Here is a 21375-nt window from a genome sequence, read left to right as displayed (position 1 = left end):
CGGTCCATTAGAGGCTCAAATGAAAAGAAACAAAGCAAAACATTTTCTTTATTTCTAATTGGATAGAAAACAAGAATGAAAAAAAGTTTGTGTGTTTCCATGGTTATGGTTTTTGTTTGTTTGCTTGCTTGTTTGGTTTTTCATGGAGATTTCTCATTTTACAGATTGCTAATACATGGTGTTACCAAAACACAGAGATTAGCATACAGAATGAGTATTAGAGTGGTCATTTGGGTTTGGACTCTGTGATCAGCTGTCTGGCTACTGCTGTGCTCTATTTCTGGCTTCAGTAGCTCTTTAGTATATAAACATGACATGAGAGAGAAGAACAGTGGTGGTATCTTGTATCCTAGAGCCTCTGCTTTTACATGGTTTTCTTTTATGCACTGATTCACCTCCCTGAGAGCCCATTTTCCTCCTGGGAGAAACTTCCCGCTGCTTTCAGCTGTTTTACACCACTGTCCTGCACAGGGTTGCAGGACCTCATAGGTTCACCTGCCCATAAATCTCTGGCCAGACCAGCTGTGGACCGGGTGCGTAGGGTTGTGGCAGGTAGACAACAGTGCTGGGACAATTTTAAGTTCTTAGTGAACACCGGGTGAGATGCACCAGTTCCTGCATCTCTGCAGGTTCTGCATCTTTGTGGCATTGACTCTGGTGAACGGGAGTGTCAGGGCACTGGAAACCAGGTGTGAGAGACTGAGAACTCTAGTCCTTTGTCAGGGTAGATGAGACTCTTGGATGTTGATCCCATAGTGGAAGGGCATGGGATGGCTTGTGGGGTTTTAGTTTGTGTTCCGAGGCATGACAAAAGAATATCTGGCACAGAAATGCATGGCTCAGGTATGGTAGGGGGATGAAATGCTTGCCATGTAAACGTTTTTGAACAGGATAGGAAATCTTTCTGCCTTTGCACCTTGACCATACTCTGGTTATGCGTATTTCAGGTTTTTTTAAAGCACATACAAGAAGTTACTGTGGTCACTTTTAAAAATAAATGTTGGGGATACTGTTACCTTCTTTGTATATGCATAAATCAGTCAAGTTTGTTTTTGTCTTTAATCATTTTTTACACACTCAATGGACATCAAGAAGACAAAGCTACCCTAAAAGGATTCAGGGAGCAGGAATGCAAGGAAGCATAGGAATATGGCAACCCAGGTGTTAGGAAGATAGAGGTGTAGGTGCAGCAGGTATATTGAAATCTTCTGAAAGAATTTAAGGATCTTGAGCTCGTCTTCTTGTTCTGAGGCTTATATTTGCTGCTACTCTAGTGGAGAAGATAGGAAGATAGATTATGACATCTTGTGTTCTTAGGGTCCTTCAGGTGGGTTTTCTGCGTAGATATGAAGATTCCTACCAACTCATTTTATTTTGTTGTTGTTGTTGTTATTTTTACTTTTTCTTTTTTCTTTTTACTTTTTCAGCACTGGCATCAAACTTACTTTGCTGTCTTCTGCACGTTTGGCTTTGTTATGTCAAGAGAGGCAATAATTTTATTAAATAATTAGTAATTTTAATTTAATTGAAATAATATTATGTTTGTAGATAAAGGCATTCTTTTGAAGTGGAAAATTAAACTTCAGCTTCTCATTAGGAAAAAAATAAAATCCTAATGTATCTGTTTCTCAGATTTATTGCTGTTGCTTTTAAAGATTTTTTTTATGAGTCAGAAATATTTGGAAATAAACCAGCTGTGACCAAAACACTTGATATGCCTATGAGTAAGACAGGCCCCAAACAGATCAGAGCACAAGTCTGTTAGTTTGGGTGCTGCTCTGAGAAAAACTGGCTTTGGACACGTGTATAGGCTTGTGACAGGAATGCACTGCCTCTGCTTCAGACATAGCTGATAGGGTGTGAGGAAGATCTTGGATCTGTCTTGGCTTATTCACGCAAAAATGTGCCATGAGATAGCAGCGGGATTCTGGTGACATCTGAAACTTTTATGCAACGTGGAGATTCCTTTTCATCATATGGCTATTTGGTGGTTGTAGGACCTCATGAAGGAAAGTTCTCATTGAGGTCTAGTAAAGTTCTTTATTTTGTCTTAGAGAAATAATACTTTTATAGAACTTGCCTACACTGACTTTCTGATAGCAGTTGTGATTTGTTTTGATATCAGTTGTATTCTTTTTCTGTTGGTTTATGTGCAATGCCAGAAATGCTTCTTCTCTTTAACCTAGATTTGCAAAATCTGGTGTGCTTCTGCATTAAACTTGCAGACTCACTTCCTTGGATTCAAGCATAAGACGGTAAGATCAGTTTCTGAGTGCACCTTTTGTCAGATTTTATAGATTGATTTAGCAATAGAACGGGGGGTTGAAATATCTTTTCTAGAGTGTGTGAGTTCAGATATTTAACTTGTTTTGTTGCTTCACTATTTTGTTTACTGCAGTAAAGTGGAATTATTTTTATACATTGGTACCATCAGAAAAGGTGGATAAAACTTTGTGTCTTGTAGTCTGGATTAGTAGAGACAGAGAATACATCAGAATGCAGGACTGACAATAAATGCAGAACGGAATTATTTAAATGATGGACTACCTAGGGAAAATATATTTTTGAGTATAATGTAATTTTCTTGAGGTAATCTAAGGGGTTAGTGTTAATCTAACTCATTTTATAAACAAAGATACTTTTTACATTGCTATCTTTTGAACCTTAAGTGACTGTTTTTCTTTATTGCTTGTTGATAATTCACTAACTTAGGTTGAAGAAGCACTGAAAGCTCATGGTATTGGTAAGTGCAAGATTTTTTTAGGTCCTATTCTATATTATAAGAGCACTTTTCTCCCTTCCCTAGTTCAGGTGTTTATGAAACAAGAAAAACCAAATCTTTCTCAAGATTTGTGCTTAATGAAATGGCCTGTGTTCTTTAGTGATATAACTGTATAATCTTACAGTGAAAAATCAATAATGTGAGCAAAGTTTATTAAAATGCACTAGCTACAATACTAACGATTGCCTACATTTAAAAATTTGAGAAACCTCAAAGACATTCAAGATTGAAATTAGGAAGTGTATTTTTAAATATATATATAAATGTATGTGCTCTGAACACACTTTATATTTGCTGTTTTAAAGATCTCATTAAAAATATCTTTCTGTCTAGCTGAAGCCAAATACTTCTAGTAGGTTTAATTTATCATTAAAACTTTTTATGAACTCGTCTAGCTCCACTAGGAATTGAGGGTCATGAGGGTCTAACTATAACTTTTCCTGCTTATGTTTTATGATGCACCAAAATGTATTTACAGGTTTGCACAGTGTTATAGGTTTGCACAGTGCACTTCTCCTGGGATTTAGTTTGAAAGTTGTGGCCCAAGTATGCATTGTTGTTGCACCTACTCAGTCTGGGATATTTTGTACAGCCTTTAAAGCAAATTTAAGCAACTAGATATTTATCAGCATAGATGCCTTGAAATGTTTAGAGGTGAATTGGTCAACATGTCTTTTTTTTCTCTTCTGTCCTGCTCCCTTTTCCCGGATTGATTGCACAGTAAAAAATTTCTAGTGACCAGAATATGATTTATATTCTTAGTCTTTGTAGTTTTCTCTTCATGACAACTTGTTTCCTTTGCATGCATTGGTATTACACTACCCCCCAGTCACATCTTGTATAGATCTCTCTCCCTCTCCTGGTTCTTTGATGACAGGTCACATAATGTGCTTATTATCTCTGTCTCACCTTTCTTAATGTTCTGCAACCCCAGCCCTATCCCATGCTATATGCCAATAGAAAAAAAAATAAATACATTGGGAAGTGGATAGGTATAGAGCTTTTAAAAAGGACAGGAAGGTTATTGGGCTGAATCAAGTGTCCTGGCAGCCAGGAGGTTTAAGCTTCTCAAGATCAGTGGATTTAAATTGAATTGCTGTGATGTATTGGATTAAAGTAGCCCTGAAATGTATGAAATAAAACTGTTAATTATAGAATAAAAGGTATGTGCATCACAGAGAATCAGTCAGGCTTTCTCCTTGTTGCAGGTTGTCTTTATATAAATTAAATTACAGTCAAAATTGCTTACAATTTAAGCTACTGTTTAAGAATTTAATTTTGTGTTGTGTGTTAAAACCCATGTTATGAGGTAAGTAAAGGCTGCATTGGTCTGCCTCTGCCTGCTTCATTGAATTGCCTGACATTAAATAAGTTTGTTGTTTGGTGTAAATATTTTTTATCCCAAAAAATCATGTAGCACGTTCAAAACAAATCATGTTTGTTGTCTATAGTTTTTTTAAAATATATATACATATATTATACCAAATTTCCACTTCTGTTTTTCATGTTTCTGTGTGTTTTCGTTTTAGTTAAAACTGCAGGTGGCACAGGAGATCAAGTGAAAACACCTGAAAAACTTCCTGATTATGGTAAGAATGTTTAATGTTGAAAAAAAGAAAGTGTAGAGAGAAATTAAATGTTTTGAGGTACAGATGTCTAGATCTTAGAAGGTTGTTTGGAATTCAGTTCTATCCATTGTATTTCCCATTTACAGTAAATATTTTTAATAATACATAGAATAATATTTACAAACAAGATGTTATAAAACAAGTGAAAATATGATTTGGGGGATAAAGTTTCTCAGTTGACTTGATTTGGGCTGTGGGGCTCTTTATGAGCAGGGATTCACTTATACATAAATTACTTAGCATGTTTTCTCTAAGCCAAAGGTTAGAGTCAGGACTTTGTTTCATTTTGGAGATTTTTTGAGACCATGAAGACTGATAGATGGATGATGTGAGATGACATGAAATTGGTCTTATCTTACAGTGCAAACTGAGCCAGAGAGATTTCATGGACAGACTTTGGAAGAACAACTTAACACATGTAAAGATTCAGAACCTGCACTCGGTGAGGGTTTTTAATACTGTAATTGCTTGCTTGTGTGATGTTTATCTTTAAAGAGTATTGCATTAGTTTTAAAAATGGAAGCTTTTAATGCACATTATCTGATTTTACTAGCTTAACGTTGAGTACCTAGTAGTATGGTATGAAAGGGACTGATCTGAGTGATAAAACTGTTAGATTTAGTCTAGAATGCTTCTGTGAGTATGGTCTGTAGACAGTCTAAGGTGATATGATAGAAAGAAACTTGGACTTAAATGAGCGTTACTATTTTTGTCCAATTGTAGCTGCCAGTCCTGTGGAGGGAAGGGAGAGTGTAGTGGACCAGAAGGATAACTACAGGGACATGTATTAAAATGTACAAATAGTGACAAAAGAACTGTTGCTATTAATTTTTAAGGGATTTTTTTTTTCCATTTTTTCTGTGGTAAAAATAAGGCATCTCAGAGAAATTTGATTTTATATGTTTGATGTTGAAGTCTAGAGAACCAGAAAATGAAATAACTCATAGTAACGAAAACCTTAGTCCACGTGTTTGACATGCAGTAAGGATAGTTTCCTTTACTATCTCTTCTGTAGCTAGCACTAATTATATTTTGGAGCCTAAGAAACAAGTAGACATCAAATTTCCTAACTTTTTTTTAATCAATGCAGGACTTAATTATATAATCGAATACCGATCAAAAGACAATTTCCCTTTTCTCTATGAGTGTCAACTGTGCCACTGTAAAACAGGACTGAGTAACATGTTCATGCACGTTTGTGGTTCCAAGCATAGACTGGCATACTTGGTAAGTTTTTACAGTACAGGTGTGTGTGTGTGTGTTTTTTTTATTATTATTGTTGGTATAACGGTTTAAGTAGAGAGTTTGCTAGTCAGATTTTAATAAAAGATCTGGTATTTTTAAGCTGTTACATACGGTTTTGTGAAAACGTGTGTATTTGTACCACAGTCGTGGTCTAATAATGGATTTAAAATTCACCTCATTGGGAATGTGTGTGCAGGTGCGTTGCTGACACTGAGTTGTCAGTGTATTTTATTTTGGTTGACCAACAATGCCAAAAAGGAACTCCACAGCTGTAATTGACTAGTAGGCTTCTAACTATGTATTTTTTAATTACTTTAAAGAACTGAATCAGTGAAGGAACTGCTCCATCTTTCAGATGCCTTAGGAGCTCATGTTATTATGGGGTGTATTGTTTTGGTTCTGCAACAATGTCCTTCTTAAAGATCTCTCTGTTTGTTAATTCAGATGGATATTCTCAGTGAGACTTGTATTGGTGGTTTTCATGTTCTTAACACTTTTATTTATCGTTTACCCCATCTATGTTACAATATTAAATACTGCAAGTGTAACAGGAATTCAAGAAGTATAATTTAAGCAGATTCAGCTGAAGATTCAACTTCAGTCCCCTCAGTTAGTCTGCAATTCTATACCTAAACATTTCAGTAAGTTCTGTTTTGTATACAGGTTGATTTTTCTCCCATGATCCTATCTTGCTGTGCTAGATCTTGAAAGAATTGCAAAGGATAAAGCATGACTTCATGATTTGCATCTCGTTATTTTTTTTAGAAACAACATTATCCTGAGATAGCAGAATCTGATGAAGTTAAGGGTAAAGGCTCTGAACTCAACCGAAAAGTTAGGCAAGTTGCATTAACAATTGAGAAGAAAGAAGGAAGAAAACAAATAAAGGTACATTTCTTAAGAGTGACATAAGTTATACACTTAGAAATAAACTGAAAAAAAATCTTTTTTTTTTTTTTTTTTTAACGTTTATTAAACATGCTTTTGTCTCTTTAATATTTCTTCCAAGATTACTCTGGATACAATTTCCCATTGGTCATTTCCATCATAAGTATTTAAGTATTTCTCTTGTTTGAAATAATATTCATGCTATCTGACTCTACAGAAATACAACTCTAGGGATACCAAATATACAAAATATCTGTATTAATATTTAGGCAATTTCCAGTTGTGTATGTGTATGTAAAGCAATTTAATTGTTGCTAGGAAACAACCTTTACACTTTTCTAGGTTAGAGTTTTGCTTTGTTAGCATCCTGTGGCAGTTCACAAAAAAAACAGATGAAAAAAATCTGTGATACACACAGGAAAGTGTATAAATTTACAGGTGGATATGAGGTTCTCTGCAATGGCATGGGCTCACAGGAGCACCTTGAGCTGAAATTGTTGAGGGGCTGCACTGTTAGAAGCACATTCTTATGAAGTTATCTTCATACTGCTTTCAGTTGTTGTTTATTCTGCAATAGTGTTTAGAAATGTTTGCCAGCTTTATCTGGCCAGGATATTGGTGAAGTTTCTTCTTCAGGTGGACCTCACCACTTTGGTTCATGACAACTTAACTCAGGTGCTTAGTGTTCTTTTTGGCGTACCTTAAATTTGTGCTCTCCATCAATTTCAGTGTGTAAACAGCCTGCTTGTTAAGCGGTGTTTCTTAGCAAGATCAGATGCTAGTAAGTATTCTTTCTGTACAAGCCCCAAATCTGTCTAAATTATGCAAGGGTTGTCTTTCAGCAAAATTGTAAGTGCTTAAATCTGAAATCTATTTGCATGCACACTATTATTATTTGCAGGCAAACAAACATAATGAAAGAATATTAATCACATTAGGTTGATGGAAATCATACATGCATATATGTATGTTTCAGATTTTTCTTCATGGATATAGAAATAATTGATTCCATTTATATTTTGTAGACTGTTTTGTTTTTCCTTGAACAGTTTCACTAGATCCATAAAAAATTCGGTCTTGATTTAAGGAATGTTTAAGTAGAGGGTATATAAACTGTAATAAATTAATTTTATTGGTTTTTTTTTTGTTTGTTTGTTTGTTTGCTTTTTTCCCCTGAAGCCAGCTATTTTATTTTTTTAAGCTCTTAAAACAGATTTAATTGTAGCAAATAACTGTTCAGGTAACTACTTTCGAATGTCTGTTCAGTGGTTTACTCTTGTGTGTACCACTACTGGTCGGTCGTATCTTTAAAAAATAAGTATTTGATGAAATACCTAAGTTAAGATTGTATCCACAAAATAGCTAACATACATGGTTTTTATTTATAGGTTGTTACGGATGCCCCGATGATGAGGAAGAGATGGCAAGAATGTAAGTGTGCTCAGTGGGATGCAAATTGTAAACTTGCTGTGATTTAAGATAGCTTTCTTTCAAGGCAGGTTGAAAGATTTGGTCAGAATGGTAGTGTGTGCGTGTGTTCTGAGCTGCGTTTTGTAAGGTCCGTGTATCCTGAAACTTTAATGGATGAGCAAGTTCTTTCAGGGGCAGCTAGAGATACCTTTTTCTGGCTCTTTGTTCTCTCTCTTTCCATTCTCCCACTCATCCTCAAAGCTTTCCTCACTTTGCAGAGTCGTTCACCTTTTTACCTGGTAACAGCTGTACTCTCTGCAGTGCCAGCTGCTCACAGGCATTTTGATGAGCTGGGCAGAATGAGCAGGTTGGACCTCAGTGTGTGCATTTAACTTGCAGTCCAGAAAGCCAGATGGAATCCTGAAAGCACAGCCACAGCCCTTGTCTGTGGAGGAAAACTTTTCCAGTTTTACCAGCCTTTGATTCTCGCAAAGCTGTAGGAACATGGTATCTGTGAGACTTTCTTCACTCAGTTTAATCAATCTTCCAAAACTTGCTGTACAATACCATCTGGATGGACAGACAGTCCGACTATATGCTATTCCTGAAAATGGATAAGAATTGCTATGGTGCACTCATTCTCAGACATGCATGGAAATATAGACTTGAATTAGAACTAATGTACATAATTTTATTGCATGTTAATGTCTAAACTGTTATTTAAAATAGCTCAGTAGAAGTAATGAGAAGAGTGTTTGTATAATGATCTCAATTAGCAGTGTCATACTCTGAAAAGGAAAGAACCATTTGGAATCTGAGAAGGGGTTTTGAAATAAGCTGAATACTATTCAAAATCCTTTTGTTTAATGTGCCTAATTTTGCACATGACCGTGTAGCATGCTACTATAATTTATAATATTTAATTATGTTAAGAAATAAATTTATGTATGTAATTGTAACCAGGGTATAAAATATTTAAAACTTCTAGTTCATATTTAATACATTATCACAGAATAATGCTTCTAAAAATTGTTCCTAATGTTTGTAACTGTTTCTTTTTGTGCACAGAACTAGCTAGTTAAAATTCAATTGCTCTTTTAGAACTACTATAACTAATTTCTTTTTCACCTTTATCAAGATAGTGTCCATTTTGCTACATTTTGAATGTGTTTGTTTAGATCCTACTGCAGATGACAGCCCTTCAAAAGCCAAAGTTCAGCATGTGGATACATCGCTTAGTAATGAAGAAGAAACAGATAGTAAAAATAAGGACGGAAAAATTCCAGGTCCTATTCAAGGTTAGAGAATAAGGCTATATATATACATTTAACTCCTAACAAAGCATGAATTATTTCTTCTATGTGTACTTTTTGTATAATTTCTATAGCTATGTTCTGCTATAGAAGCAGCATGTACAATGCATAGATATGTTTGAGATCTGTGGCAGACAGAAAGAATAATTCTAGTGTTTGTAAAGAACACTCTCCAGGTCTACTTAAAGTTTCTGTAGCTGGATACTTCATAAAAATTCATAAGAAAAAGTTTTTGCTATGAATATTTCTATGAGAAGGGCCGCAGGCTTCTTTTGGGCACGTCAGGCATTCTTCATTGTCAGGAACAAAAATAGGGAAGGGCTGTATGCCAGTCTGTTTGCTTAGGGCACAAGGAGAATCAAAAGGAAACAAATTGCTTAGATTTCTTTTGAACATCTAAAATATTTGACTAATGTTTGTTTTCTTGAAAACAAAACCAGATTAAAGTGTAAAAATTAGCAAATGCTTTGTAACTGAAAAAACATCAGAAGTTACTGCTTGGTTGTAAACTAATGTCAAAGGGGAAATTGGGCTACTGTCTAAATGCATTATAATTACTCTCATTCAGAATAGTTCTTACTAGAAATACAGACATGCTTCCGGGCTGAACCAAGCCTTTGATTTTTAGGTTCTGTTTTTATTTAATTTTTATTTCTTCAGGATACATTACTTTCACATTTAGGTTTTATTAATATTTTCTTTAAAATATGTGAGCAAATTTTAAATTAGTGTACTGGAAATACTTTTAAATTAGTTTACTGGAAAACCATTACTAACAATACTGTTTTTATCACTTTTGAAGAAAAGAATGTTCAAGAGGAGCTGGAAAAAAGTCAGCAAGAACAGGCAAAAACAGATGAGAAGGCTGAAACTAATAAGCCTATTGAAAGCAGCAAAGACAACAAGACTGAAGAAGACAGCAAAGGCAACGATTCTGAAAAGTAAAACAAAAAAATCCACCGCCCCAAAACCCCTTTAAATATACTCAAGGAAACTGTTGTAGGTGATGTCTGCTGACATGGGGTTTGCAGTGTGTTGTGAAGAATAAATGTGTGCTGTAATAGGAGAATGTTTGTCTTCTGAAAGAATGTGCTTTTCCATAAGCTTTTATCAGCAACAGAAAATCTGGTGTATGTACATGTAAACTCACCTCAGATTTTGCTGTAGATGCAGCTGTTTTCTGTTTTAGCTGTGTTATCATTAAGATATAATCCTCATTTATCACAAATTCAAAAATAATCTTTCCTAGTGCATTAAAAACCCTCTGTTACAGGTTCGTGTTAGACAATTAGGGCACTATATGAACTATATGTAATTTTAGAAGGAAAAGATAATCAGCAAATAGCTGCAACAATTGGGCTATCATCTTTACAAAAGCTTTCATGGAGGAACAATAATAAATACTATATGTGGTTCTTAGAGAACTAAGCTGCTTGATGTTTGTAAAAGTCCTTATTAATAGCAGTACTGTGAGTTTAGTTTGAATTATTCACCTCTGTGTGGGAGAGATGGCTTCAACATCAGTTAGCTTTGTGTAACACCAGGAACCACAGGAAAGCAGCTGATAAAGGATATATACACATTGATGAGTCTTACACATGTTATACCAATTAGTTCTTTGATTTTGCTTTAATGGAATTCTCTTAGAATGGTTCCTGACTTTATACCAGTTGCTTCTCTGTCAGACGTGAAGGGCTAGCACCTTTTTCTTATTTACTGTTAGCTGTAAAAGGAAAAATTTTCTTGCTCCTGAAATGTCTTTTTATAGGACTTCTCCCTCTCTGTGGGCCAACCAATCATTAAGGAAAAGGACTAATTGAAACAAGATTCAAGTCTAGGTTTATGAATCTTTATATTTATTTGTTTAACTTTCAAACAACTGTATTAGTTATTTGAGTGTAAATTAGTTTGTAAAAATGTCAAAAATAGGAAGCTAATACAATCTTGAGCATCCATGTTGAGGTTCTGAAAGTTTTACCTGACACTGATCGTCGTTGTGCAGTCCCATACTTGAAATTTTAAGAACAGAATCCTTTGGAAAATCACACATCTCTCATTAATTTAGTTGTTCAGATAGATCCTGGGTAATTATGAGCAGTCAGGTGTTCCAGCGAGAGACTAATTTGGAAGTTACAGTTACTAAAATAGCACTTCAGCTTGTTCCTTCCTGTTTATTTTTGTGAGACTTCTGAAATGTGAATTCAGTGTAAAGTTTCTCAAAGGGAGTAAGATCTGATTTTCATTTGACAGCGAGCAGTCAAATGATGCTTCCACTTAACAATTCTGCAACATCACTCTGAGAATTTCTGTTACTTTTAATTAATTATGAGGCTTTGTATGCTCAGTATTTCTGTGGCTACGTTATAAAATACTACTATTTCTGACCAACTTTTCGTAAACACAAATTTGTGAAATGCTGATAAAAAAAAAAACGTACTATAGTTAGGGGCATTGTCTTTCTGCAATGCATGTTTACAGCTTTTATTACCAATATCAAACTTTTTTCTTATCTTTGGGGTTTAGAATTTATGTAGCTAATTACACTAAAAAAATCTAAACTTACACTAAAATATATTTTATGGTTATATCTGGAACCACTAGGATGTCTGCAAGGAAATGTGTGACCTTTCAAAGTATACAGTCTGTAGTGTCAATAATTTAAACTACTGAGTTATTGACTGACACATCTTTGATAAATCAACCATTTGGAAGCTGTGTGCGTGTATTATTTTTATATACAACAAAAAATAACGTGTGTATTTTCTGTCTTAAGGTGTGAGACCAACAAACAATTGCAGGAAGAAAATGAGGAACTTGAGGTGAACATTTTTCTATTAATGGGTTGTTCCAGTTCACACACAGTTGGGAAAATAATTACTATGATATATGGCAATGCTGTTGGCTTTTGCTTATTCAAATTACTAATGTTATGAACATCAAACAAGTTACTAAGCAAAACTTTAAAAAAAAACACATTTTTTTCTGATTTTGTTGTGAAAACACAAGTACGTGTTTCTCTACTAGTACACACAATTTAATTAGAGCAAGAATCTAGAAGAGCCGTAGTACTTATTAGTGTTTAATTTTGGTTATAAATAGTGCATATAATAGATCTTGTTTATGTTAAACAGCAAGAACCTCCAGCAAATCTTGAGGAATTTACTAGTCAAGAAGAACTGTTGGGTTATTTGGTAAGTGCTAAATCTTTCCTGGCAATTTCATCTATGAAAAAATTTAAAAGAGTTGCTAAGTAATTAATATTTACTGATTCATAATTAGTTTATTAGTAATTACTAATTGATTACTAATTAGGAACTAGTTAATATTACTGAAACAGTTTGGTTGTGAAGAAAGGGAAGAAGCAGTTGTTAAGGAATAATGTGCAGGTTGTATATTTTGGAAACAAACAAACACAAAAATATCCCACCTATTCGCTTTGTTTGGCAGAACAGCTGAGTTCCATTCGGTTGTCAAAAATGTGTTGTGCACACATTTCACAGCAGGGAAGCAAACGGGAAAACTAGCAGTTGCTAGCTGTAACGTGTATTAACAACATTCACAGTCTTGCATATGGAAATGGTAATCTCATTAAAACATTAGAGACAAAATTAACAAAAATCTTAACTGGTAGTTACTGTGAGTCCATTACTGCATGGTAATTTTTTTTTTCTCTTTTTAATGGGGAAACTGTAAAGATTGTATCTTGCTAGTAACTAATGTGAATCAAGGCATCCTCTTGTATAGTGTGATTGTCCCCTAAAAACAGGGGAGGACTGTTGGGAATGTGATTGGGACAATGTTCTTTTGGAAAGTTTGAAAAATGTTCAATATCAACGTTTACAGTAATACCTTTACAAACTCCATGATGCATTTCTTTTGATTTTTTTTACTTTGATCTTCTCTTCCTCTTTTGAAACAAAAGTTGTCTTATGTAGTGGAAGGTAATTATACAAGTATCTTTATATCATAATTCCAGTTTTTCAATGATTATTCTTAATGAATATTTTTTAACTGAGCTCTATGTTCAGCTTTTATCATTAAAATAATTGGATCTCTTTCATTAACTGATAGCGGACGCATCTTTGCCCAAGTTTAATCTTCCTTTTCTTCTGATTTTTTAACAAGATACGACTTGTGCAAACCCAAGGAGACCCTTTATTAGTGTTAAAATACAATCTACCCCCCATTATGCTGTCACACATGAATTTATTGCTAGTTATTTGTGATTACTTTTTTCCTTTGTCTGGAGCGTTTGAAGATGTTTGCTTTTAATCTGGAAGACTCCGAGTTGTTAGGACAGACCTCTGCTTCTCTTCTATTGTGCCCAATGGCATTGTTTTCAACAGAACTTGATGACTATGTCTTTGCAGGAACATTCTTGGGTTGTTCCTTTTTGAATGATTGTAGCTGAAGCACCATTCTGTTAGGATCCTCTCCCATTTCTCTGTCTCTGTGACCTTGTCACCTCCCACTACAATTTATGGGATTAGAAATAAAAACTTTATTTACTCTGTAACTTCAGCCATATCTGACAGAAGGATGGAGATATAAAAACAGTAAGGTCCCTGCAGGAACCTTATACATTATATACATATATATACATTATGATACTTGTATCAAAGGCAAGGTTTTTATGTTGTGGATTTTTTTTTTCCCTAGCAAAGTTTTGAGATACTGAATGAAGACGATGCTGCTTTTATCCTAAAAGTAACACAGACTCTCACAGATGCACTGGTGGAATATCGTCAGCAGGCTGCATCAAAAAAAGTAATGTGGATTTGGTTTATTTTTGTTCTACAAGTCTGTAGATTCCTGTGATTACGTATTTTTATTGTTACAGATGGTTTATTTATAGTTAAAATTGCCATGCCAACTGTACTGAAAGTTGTGACCATTAAATGCTTGAAGAATTTTTCTAGTTATGATAGGATAAACTCATCACGTTTCTGTTGAGGAGTCTTAATGCTTTGTCTTCAAAGGTGCATTTTTTCTAAAAATAGAGGCCAAAATTAATTTTGTCCTTTATTTCCCATGCTTTTCCTTATTTGTTTTTCTGCTGTTTTTACTCCCTTTTCAATCCTAACTTACAGTTTTCTTATCTCTTCTGACCTCCTTGATAATTTTCTCTTTTTCCTTTCCCAGTCTTGACCTCTCTTCGTTCACTGTGTAGTCAGACACTGACATCAATTTTCTTGCACAATTTTGTTCTGCTGTTAAAAACCCAGTTCCTCCCTGCTCCCGTCATTACTGGTGTCTGTGTAAAGATAAGTCAGTCAAAACATGAATGTTTTGAGTACTTCTTTGAGCCTGCTGCAGTAGCCATTTGTACTCCCTGTTTCTCCAGTTCACGTTATGCTCTATCTTCAGACTCCACACACCTGGAATGATTTTTATTCATTCCCCCATTGCCAACAGGGATGGCAGGAACCTCTAGCTGTAATTCATTTACCGTATTTGTCTTTGGAAACCCTTTTGCCTGCTAATTTGTCTCATAGAATTGTCAGTATTGAACAAAATTCTAATTTGCCACAACAGCTATTCCTACTAATATTAATAGTTACTTAATTAGTAACTATTAATAGTTACTTAACTATTTCTTTGTTTAAAAGATGACCCTGAATGGATAATGCCAAGTAAGAGTGAGTACCAGCCTAACAAGCTGGACGGAACCAGACCAGGTTAGATGAGGCCCTGAGCAACCTGATTTAACGGGTGGTGTCCTTGCCTATGGCAGGGGGGTTGGAACTAAATGCTCTTTGAGGTCCCTTCCAACCTGAGCCATTCTATGATTCAAGGAAAATAAAGTGGTTTTGTTGTTTTGTCTTCAAAAGCCTTTCTTAGTTCAGGATTTTGCTGTAAGGTTGATCTTTGCTCCCCGTATTACATCTTTCCTCCATTGCTTTCCATCTGCCTCAAAAGGCAGTATTTCTCTGTGGTAAATCTCATGCCTATAATTCTCTTTTATTATTTACATTTTTTTTTTTACTTCTTTAATAAGTTTACTTTCACCATATCCCCGCTGTTCTTTTGCATAAGACTTTTTTTTTGTTGCTTTATTCGTATGGAAAGAGGGCAGAAGTTGACATGCTACAAAGCCATCAAGTTCTAGCCAAAGTAACTTCTAATCTATTAGTTGTAGAAAAATAAAATAAAAAGTTTTGATGTGGGAAAAACACTTGAATACCCTAAACTGTGATCTTCCAATAGATAATTTAAAAAATCTTTTCAGTGTAAAGTGCTTTCTTTTTAGATCTGACAGGTAGAGAATTAGGTTGTATAAGTATCACTAGGCCTAATATAGTGCTTTTTAGATGTAGACAGATAACATGAGCAGTGTGTGCATCAAGGTTAATCACCAGCCATGTAGTTTTCAAAGAAATATTATTTTTTTCTCAAATTTGGTAGCAGAAATACTGATCTCTCATCTGTTTCTGTGGTCATTAAAATGTAGTAGGTTGTCATTTTAGGTTGTTGTGTTGATGAATTTCTGAATACATCTTTTTTTAAAATTCATAGGATCTCTTAGATACTGAACATAATGGAGAAGAAGTATTGGAACAATCCACAGAGCAATCTGACCTGAATTCTGCAGATATTAGTGATTCTGATACTGGTAATGTTAGCATTGCAGTCTTGAATGTGCTTTAATCTTAACACTGATTAAGATTAAATTCTAAAAAGCCTTTTTTTTTTTTTTTTCCCTGCTTCTTAAAGTAGAGCTTAAAAGCAGAATAAAGCTAAGGTCAAGTAACATAGATTAATTGTTGTTGTTTTCTTCCCTCATCCTCTACAGATGTTAGAAAGGAAAGGACAGCCTATTTGAAAACATTCATCCTGCTTAACTGTAGAATTTAGGGAGAAATTGAGTTAGTATTGACTCTGATTTTCCTCTGTCCAGAATCAATTCTTTCTAAGGAGTCTTTCACAGTGTAACTGACAGGCTTTTTGCACATCTTTTTACCTTCTTGGTGGAAAAGAGACTTAGTACAGATCTAGTCCAAGCAAGATGTTAGTGGAAACAAAATTAGGTTGTAGAGGATGGAAAATTCTGTTTAAAAGCTGAATATTGCCACTACTTGACTTCAATACTTGTACTTCTGATGCAATTTTTCAAAGAATATTGGATTTCTATGAGAGAATTTCCTTCTTAATATAAATAAATGGTTAGTTTTCACATGCTGTGTGGCAGGAAATGCTGTCCTAAACTTGGAGAGAAAAATGCCTAGAGAACTAAGTGTATCTATTTCGTATGTATTGTTGTTGTTGTTTGTCTGGTTTTTTTGTTTGTTTTTTGTTATGCAGTGACATTTTTTCTCCAAAGAACTTAGCTTTTGTAAACCTCAATACAATACTAATTAAAAAAATGTAATTGCTTATAACATGAAAGAGTTGGAACTTTTGGTTCCTTTTCGGTTCCTTTTCTAAGCCATAAGGAAAAGCTTTCACCCACCTGCCGCCCTTGTTTCTTCAGGATTTGCTGTAAATAGAAAGCATTTCTGACTCTCAGTTGTATGAGGATATTATTAGCAAAGCCAGGTGTGAACCTTACCAATGATGCTGTGTGAAACTAGAAATTAATGTTTTGAAAAGCCCTATTTGAATAACTAAGTAATGCAGACTGCTCAGAATCTTCTTCAACTGAAAAACAGTATTTATTTTCTTTAAGACTATTCAAGCAGACGATCAGCTAAGAAGTCCTTATCAGTAACTGAGGAAGATGAACTGCAAAACTTCTCAGCTGGCACTTTGGAAGCAGCGTATGAGAACAACATCACCACTGAGTTTTTGAACAGTGTAAGAAATATGAATCTTGAGGAAGTTACTGCTACTCTACACAAAATAGCAGCAGCAAACCCAGCTTTCAGAGGTAATTCACATATACATGAAGGTGCATGCAAACGCTTATGAAAATATACGTAACAATTTTGTTAGCTTTGTGAAACATTAAGAAGCTTGAGATATTAAGGAAAAGGTTTTATTCCCCTTCTACTTTTTTCAGGAGCCAGTTTAGGATTGGTAATTCAAAATGGCTGCACTCCTATGAAGGTGTTAATAAACACTTTTTTTTTTAAATTGTTTTCTCATTTGTGCCTATTAACATCTACATGGTAAAAGACAGTAAACTAAAATCAAACATATTGTTATTAGAAAAAAAAAAAGAGAATCTCAACTGTGATAACTGGTGAAAAACAGGAGAAACAATAGGAAGAGCAGAAGTTAGGAAAGTTGTAAAACGTGATAAAGACAATTTATTAAAGTGACAGAGAGCGAGCGGGGAGGGAGAAGGGAACAGTGCACCCACCCCCAGCTTGTCTCCATGCCATCTTATTGCTTGCTGAGCATCATGATGTTACATGGTGTCAAATATTCCTTTGGCCAGTTGGGGTCAATGATGTTTTAGCAACAATTCCAAACCACAGCGCTGTTCAGGCTGCTGAGAAAGTGAACTCCATCCTGTCCAGAGACAGTACAGGGTTCTAGGTGGTCCTGGAAACTACCAGCTTTTATTGGAAAGCTGAATAGAAATTGTTTAGAAAAACAGGGTGGAAACTAGTAGACACCTGGGTAAATATGATCTGCTCAGGGTGCTGGTGGTGGGGATGAATACAGATTTTATGAGGAGAAATCCTTCCTTACAGACTTTCTGGAGTTGTTTGAAAGGGGTCAGTAAAGTAGTCAGTTAATAAACAGGTAGCAAATGGGCAATTATTTTTCACAGTGTAAGGAGGTTCCAGTAGAACTGTGGGCCTGTGCTTAAGGCCTCTGCTGATTAAATGACCCGGAAAAAGGGATGAGTATCTGTATGACAAAATTTTGCGATTGCAACGTTATTCAAAGTTGAAGTTTTGGTTGACTGAAGTTCAAATGCTCCTCATCAGGTTAGTGGAAATACCAACTTATCAGTTAGAAGAATAAACTGAATGCAAAGAATTAAGGAAGGAATGGAAGGCGAGAGGGGAGTTACTATTTTGCTGTCACATAACCTAATTCTTTGTGTGTATCTGGAATAGAGCACACAGTTCTGCTGCCATCATTTTGTATAAAGGAATTTAGAGTTGTAAAAGGTTTAGAAGTGTGCCGTATCAGACATGAAAAGTTTCCTGATCTAAAGATGATCTGAGGTTGGGAGAACAGAATATTCCCATAACCCACAAGCCTTCAGGCACACTTCAGGTCCCATTCCTACTCTTCCCTTAGCATTTGTTTATGGCCACTGAGTGGTTGTTATTACCACTTAAGCTGACCCTATGTTTCTTCCAGTTCTCCCTTCCCTCCCTCCCTCCTCCAAAGTCAGGGGGATGAGTTTCATCAAAGCAACATTGAATTCTTGTGCTCTGAAGAGAACACTGACGTTGGTGCAGTGTTAAAATGGAGTGCTTCTGGTAATGTTTTCCTAATCATCAGCTACAGATCTTTGCAGGTCAGCAACAGATTAGAAGGGCTAGAGAGACCCTTTACTGAAACAGTAGAGCAGTTCACAGGAATACAGCTAATGGTTTCCAGACAATTAAGTAACACATTCCATTTTTTAACTGTTAGAGTGTTTTTCATTTATTAAGAAAAGCTCTAAATTCAAGTCATCATCTAAATGTTTCAGTATAACTTGTGCTTTAAAATGTATCATCAAACCACTTATTCTCTGTTTTTGTTTTTGTTTTTTTAACCTTTAACAAAGGAATTGATATTCCAAATGTTGTAAGGATCCTGACTGAAAGTGGGACTCTGAGAAGATCAAGCAATGGCAGCACACAGTGACGTGGTAGTTAGCAGAGTTAATATTGCAGTATTTACTTTCTGTAAGTTTGAGAATATTCTTTTACTTGATACGAACTCAATGTAGTTGATTTTACTATATCCAAATTCTGTACAGTGTTGTTTTACTTAAAAATTTGGTTATGGGGTTCCTGTTATTTTTTTCACATGGCTGACATTTCTGTATTTGTGGAAAGGTTGTAAAGTTCATGTTTCCCTTGCTGCTTAAGCATGTTTTGTGTTTTTTTTAAAAACAGGTTGCTGTTGTTTTCCTAAATATTTTTGCATTCTGTATATTGGCAATCTGGTCTCTTCGTATTGGTTCTTTCACAAAGAGTTAACAACAGAAGGGATAGTAGAAGTCAGTGGTTCAAATTCATGCTACAACAAACAGTTGGAAATTATTGCCTGTGGCTATTGAAATAAAAAAATCTCCTTCCATGTAAGAATAATGAATTGGTCTCCTCTGTTTCTAAATAAAGATGAATAACAAAAAGCCAGTGCTGTCAGTCCAGTTCTGAGCTGAGAAACGCATGGACTATAGGTAATTTATGTAGACTAGATAACTGGAAAATTTAGCAAATTCAGCAGAGGTTTACTTGCTTGCAAATTCAGAGATACATCCCAAGAGACGTAAGCAGACTATGGTTGACACACTGAAGTGGTAGTGAAAATATCTTCTGTCTTCTCTTGTATGACCAGTATGAGAATGAAGTGAAAGTTGGCTTATACTATCCTTCAGTTCTGGCTTTTTAAAGGTAAACTTTTTTTCACCCACTGTAATAGTCTTTTTGACTTAATACACGTGTGTGTGTATGTATATATATATGTAAAATATACATTTATATGTATAAGTCCTATGTGTTAACCACTACTAATTTGGTAGGATGATAGAAAAATGTTTTGGATGGTTACAGATTAATGTGTTTTGGAAAAAAATAATTTTTTAAAATTAAATTGCCTAATTAAAATCTTCTTCCTGCGTGTGGTCTTGGGTAGTGTTCAGTGCTTCTAATTAAAGCTCTTCAGCTTTGCAGCCAAAAGCTGGTATAATGCAGACATGATGGGGCCAGATGGTAAATGAACCTTTTAATGTTAACTTAGACTTTTTTTTGGAGATCTGGATGGAATTGAGAATCCTTATCCTGGTGGTTTCACATCTTCATATCTTGGAATGCAAGCTGCCGTAAAAGAAAGGTAACAAAAAAAAAAAAAAGCAGCAAAATAGGTTAGTTTTTTTCTATGAACAAACTAATCATGAAGGAATATGGTTAGTTGGTTAGTTAGAATTAACCACGTAGGAATGAAAACGTTTCAATGACAATTAAAGAAATTAAAACAGAAAACGATTACTATTTTAATAAAATTGTGAAGAATTTCTAGAATGTCTTGAAGTTTGTTCTGTTCAGAAACAGAGATAAAACCAATCAGCTGTGCAGTTATTCTCCCCTTAAAACTTTTGTTTTCTGGTGCAAATAGAATCTGCAAAAGAGTTATTTTGTTTGGTCTTGTATCTGCCTGTGTTTTGTGATGTATATTCTTATGCTACCAGAAAACTACTTTTGTTCCACACAGTTTTTAAGGATAATATTTTCCTTGCATCTGATTTTTTTTTAAAGACACTATCTCTACTAGTGATGCTTAAGAAATGTTGCTGACTGCCCTTAATATTATGCACTGTTTGTTAAAGTAACACCAAGGCAGATATCCTGTGTATCTGGAGAATTCATCAAATTTAAAACTTAAGTAAAAGCAAGAAAAATTCTACCAACTGGGAACTGATTTTTCTTTTAGCTTTACCTTAGTGTAACATATTTTATTGAGACACCAGAGAGCTTGGGGGAAATTAACAAAATGGCAGAACTTGAACTTCTCTTAGAAAGCATAACGTGTGAAGGAGAAGGGCACTCAGGTGAATTGACAGGAAATGAAAATGTTTGAGTATGCAACAGAAGGCAAGCTGCCTGGTGTAAATTGTGATGTTCTCTGATCATAACTCTAGAGTTATGGAAACATCCTGCTCTTGTTTTGTTTCTGGTTTCTTCTAGGATTGTGATATGTCTTTCTGAGTTAGGAATTTATTATCCCTTTTGAAGCAGTAGGCCCCATCTTGTGAATCTGATCTAGGCATCGGTATACAAAACTCATATAGTGTGCCTGAGGGTTTGATACCATATGTGAAATCTGAAATGCTAATGCTGACTCTGCATTGCCTTCACCAAAGCTATTCTCAAGTCTTTTAATTGTTTTTATACTCTGTAAATGCAAATCCTGGGTTTTATTATTGCATTTTTGTTCGAGGAAATGTTATTATGTAACTTCATTTTAGAAATACAATTAAAAACGTTCTCATGGA

At 34.9% G+C, this 21375-nt stretch overlaps 1 protein-coding gene across 5 annotated transcripts in view; it reads left to right on the top strand.

The window, feature by feature from the left end:
• The window catches only part of LOC101793077 (uncharacterized), a 23464-nt gene extending 2089 nt beyond the window's left edge, over window positions 1–21375 (top strand). For 3 of the 5 annotated variants that reach the window (XM_072034858.1, XM_072034857.1, XM_072034859.1), the window contains exons 3-17: window positions 2187–2255; window positions 2713–2743; window positions 4312–4371; window positions 4772–4852; window positions 5501–5637; window positions 6421–6543; window positions 7932–7974; window positions 9132–9251; window positions 10069–10207; window positions 12040–12085; window positions 12398–12457; window positions 13926–14033; window positions 15783–15879; window positions 16933–17133; window positions 18943–21375. In XM_072034858.1, coding sequence (XP_071890959.1) covers window positions 2187–2255; window positions 2713–2743; window positions 4312–4371; window positions 4772–4852; window positions 5501–5637; window positions 6421–6543; window positions 7932–7974; window positions 9132–9251; window positions 10069–10207; window positions 12040–12085; window positions 12398–12457; window positions 13926–14033; window positions 15783–15879; window positions 16933–17133; window positions 18943–19022 — 1395 coding nt within the window. In that variant the 3' untranslated portion in view covers window positions 19023–21375. Of the gene's footprint in view, window positions 1–2186; window positions 2256–2712; window positions 2744–4311; window positions 4372–4771; window positions 4853–5500; window positions 5638–6420; window positions 6544–7931; window positions 7975–9131; window positions 9252–10068; window positions 10208–12039; window positions 12086–12397; window positions 12458–13925; window positions 14034–15782; window positions 15880–16932; window positions 17134–17985; window positions 18146–18942 lie in introns of all 5 variants that reach the window. The other 2 variants (XR_011807646.1, XM_021268555.4) reach the window with 2 other exon arrangements.

The sequence above is a fragment of the Anas platyrhynchos genome, chromosome 2 (assembly GCF_047663525.1).
Source record: "Anas platyrhynchos isolate ZD024472 breed Pekin duck chromosome 2, IASCAAS_PekinDuck_T2T, whole genome shotgun sequence".
NCBI classification, from domain to species: Eukaryota; Metazoa; Chordata; class Aves; order Anseriformes; family Anatidae; genus Anas; species Anas platyrhynchos.
This window is presented reverse-complemented; position numbering and strand designations above follow the sequence as displayed.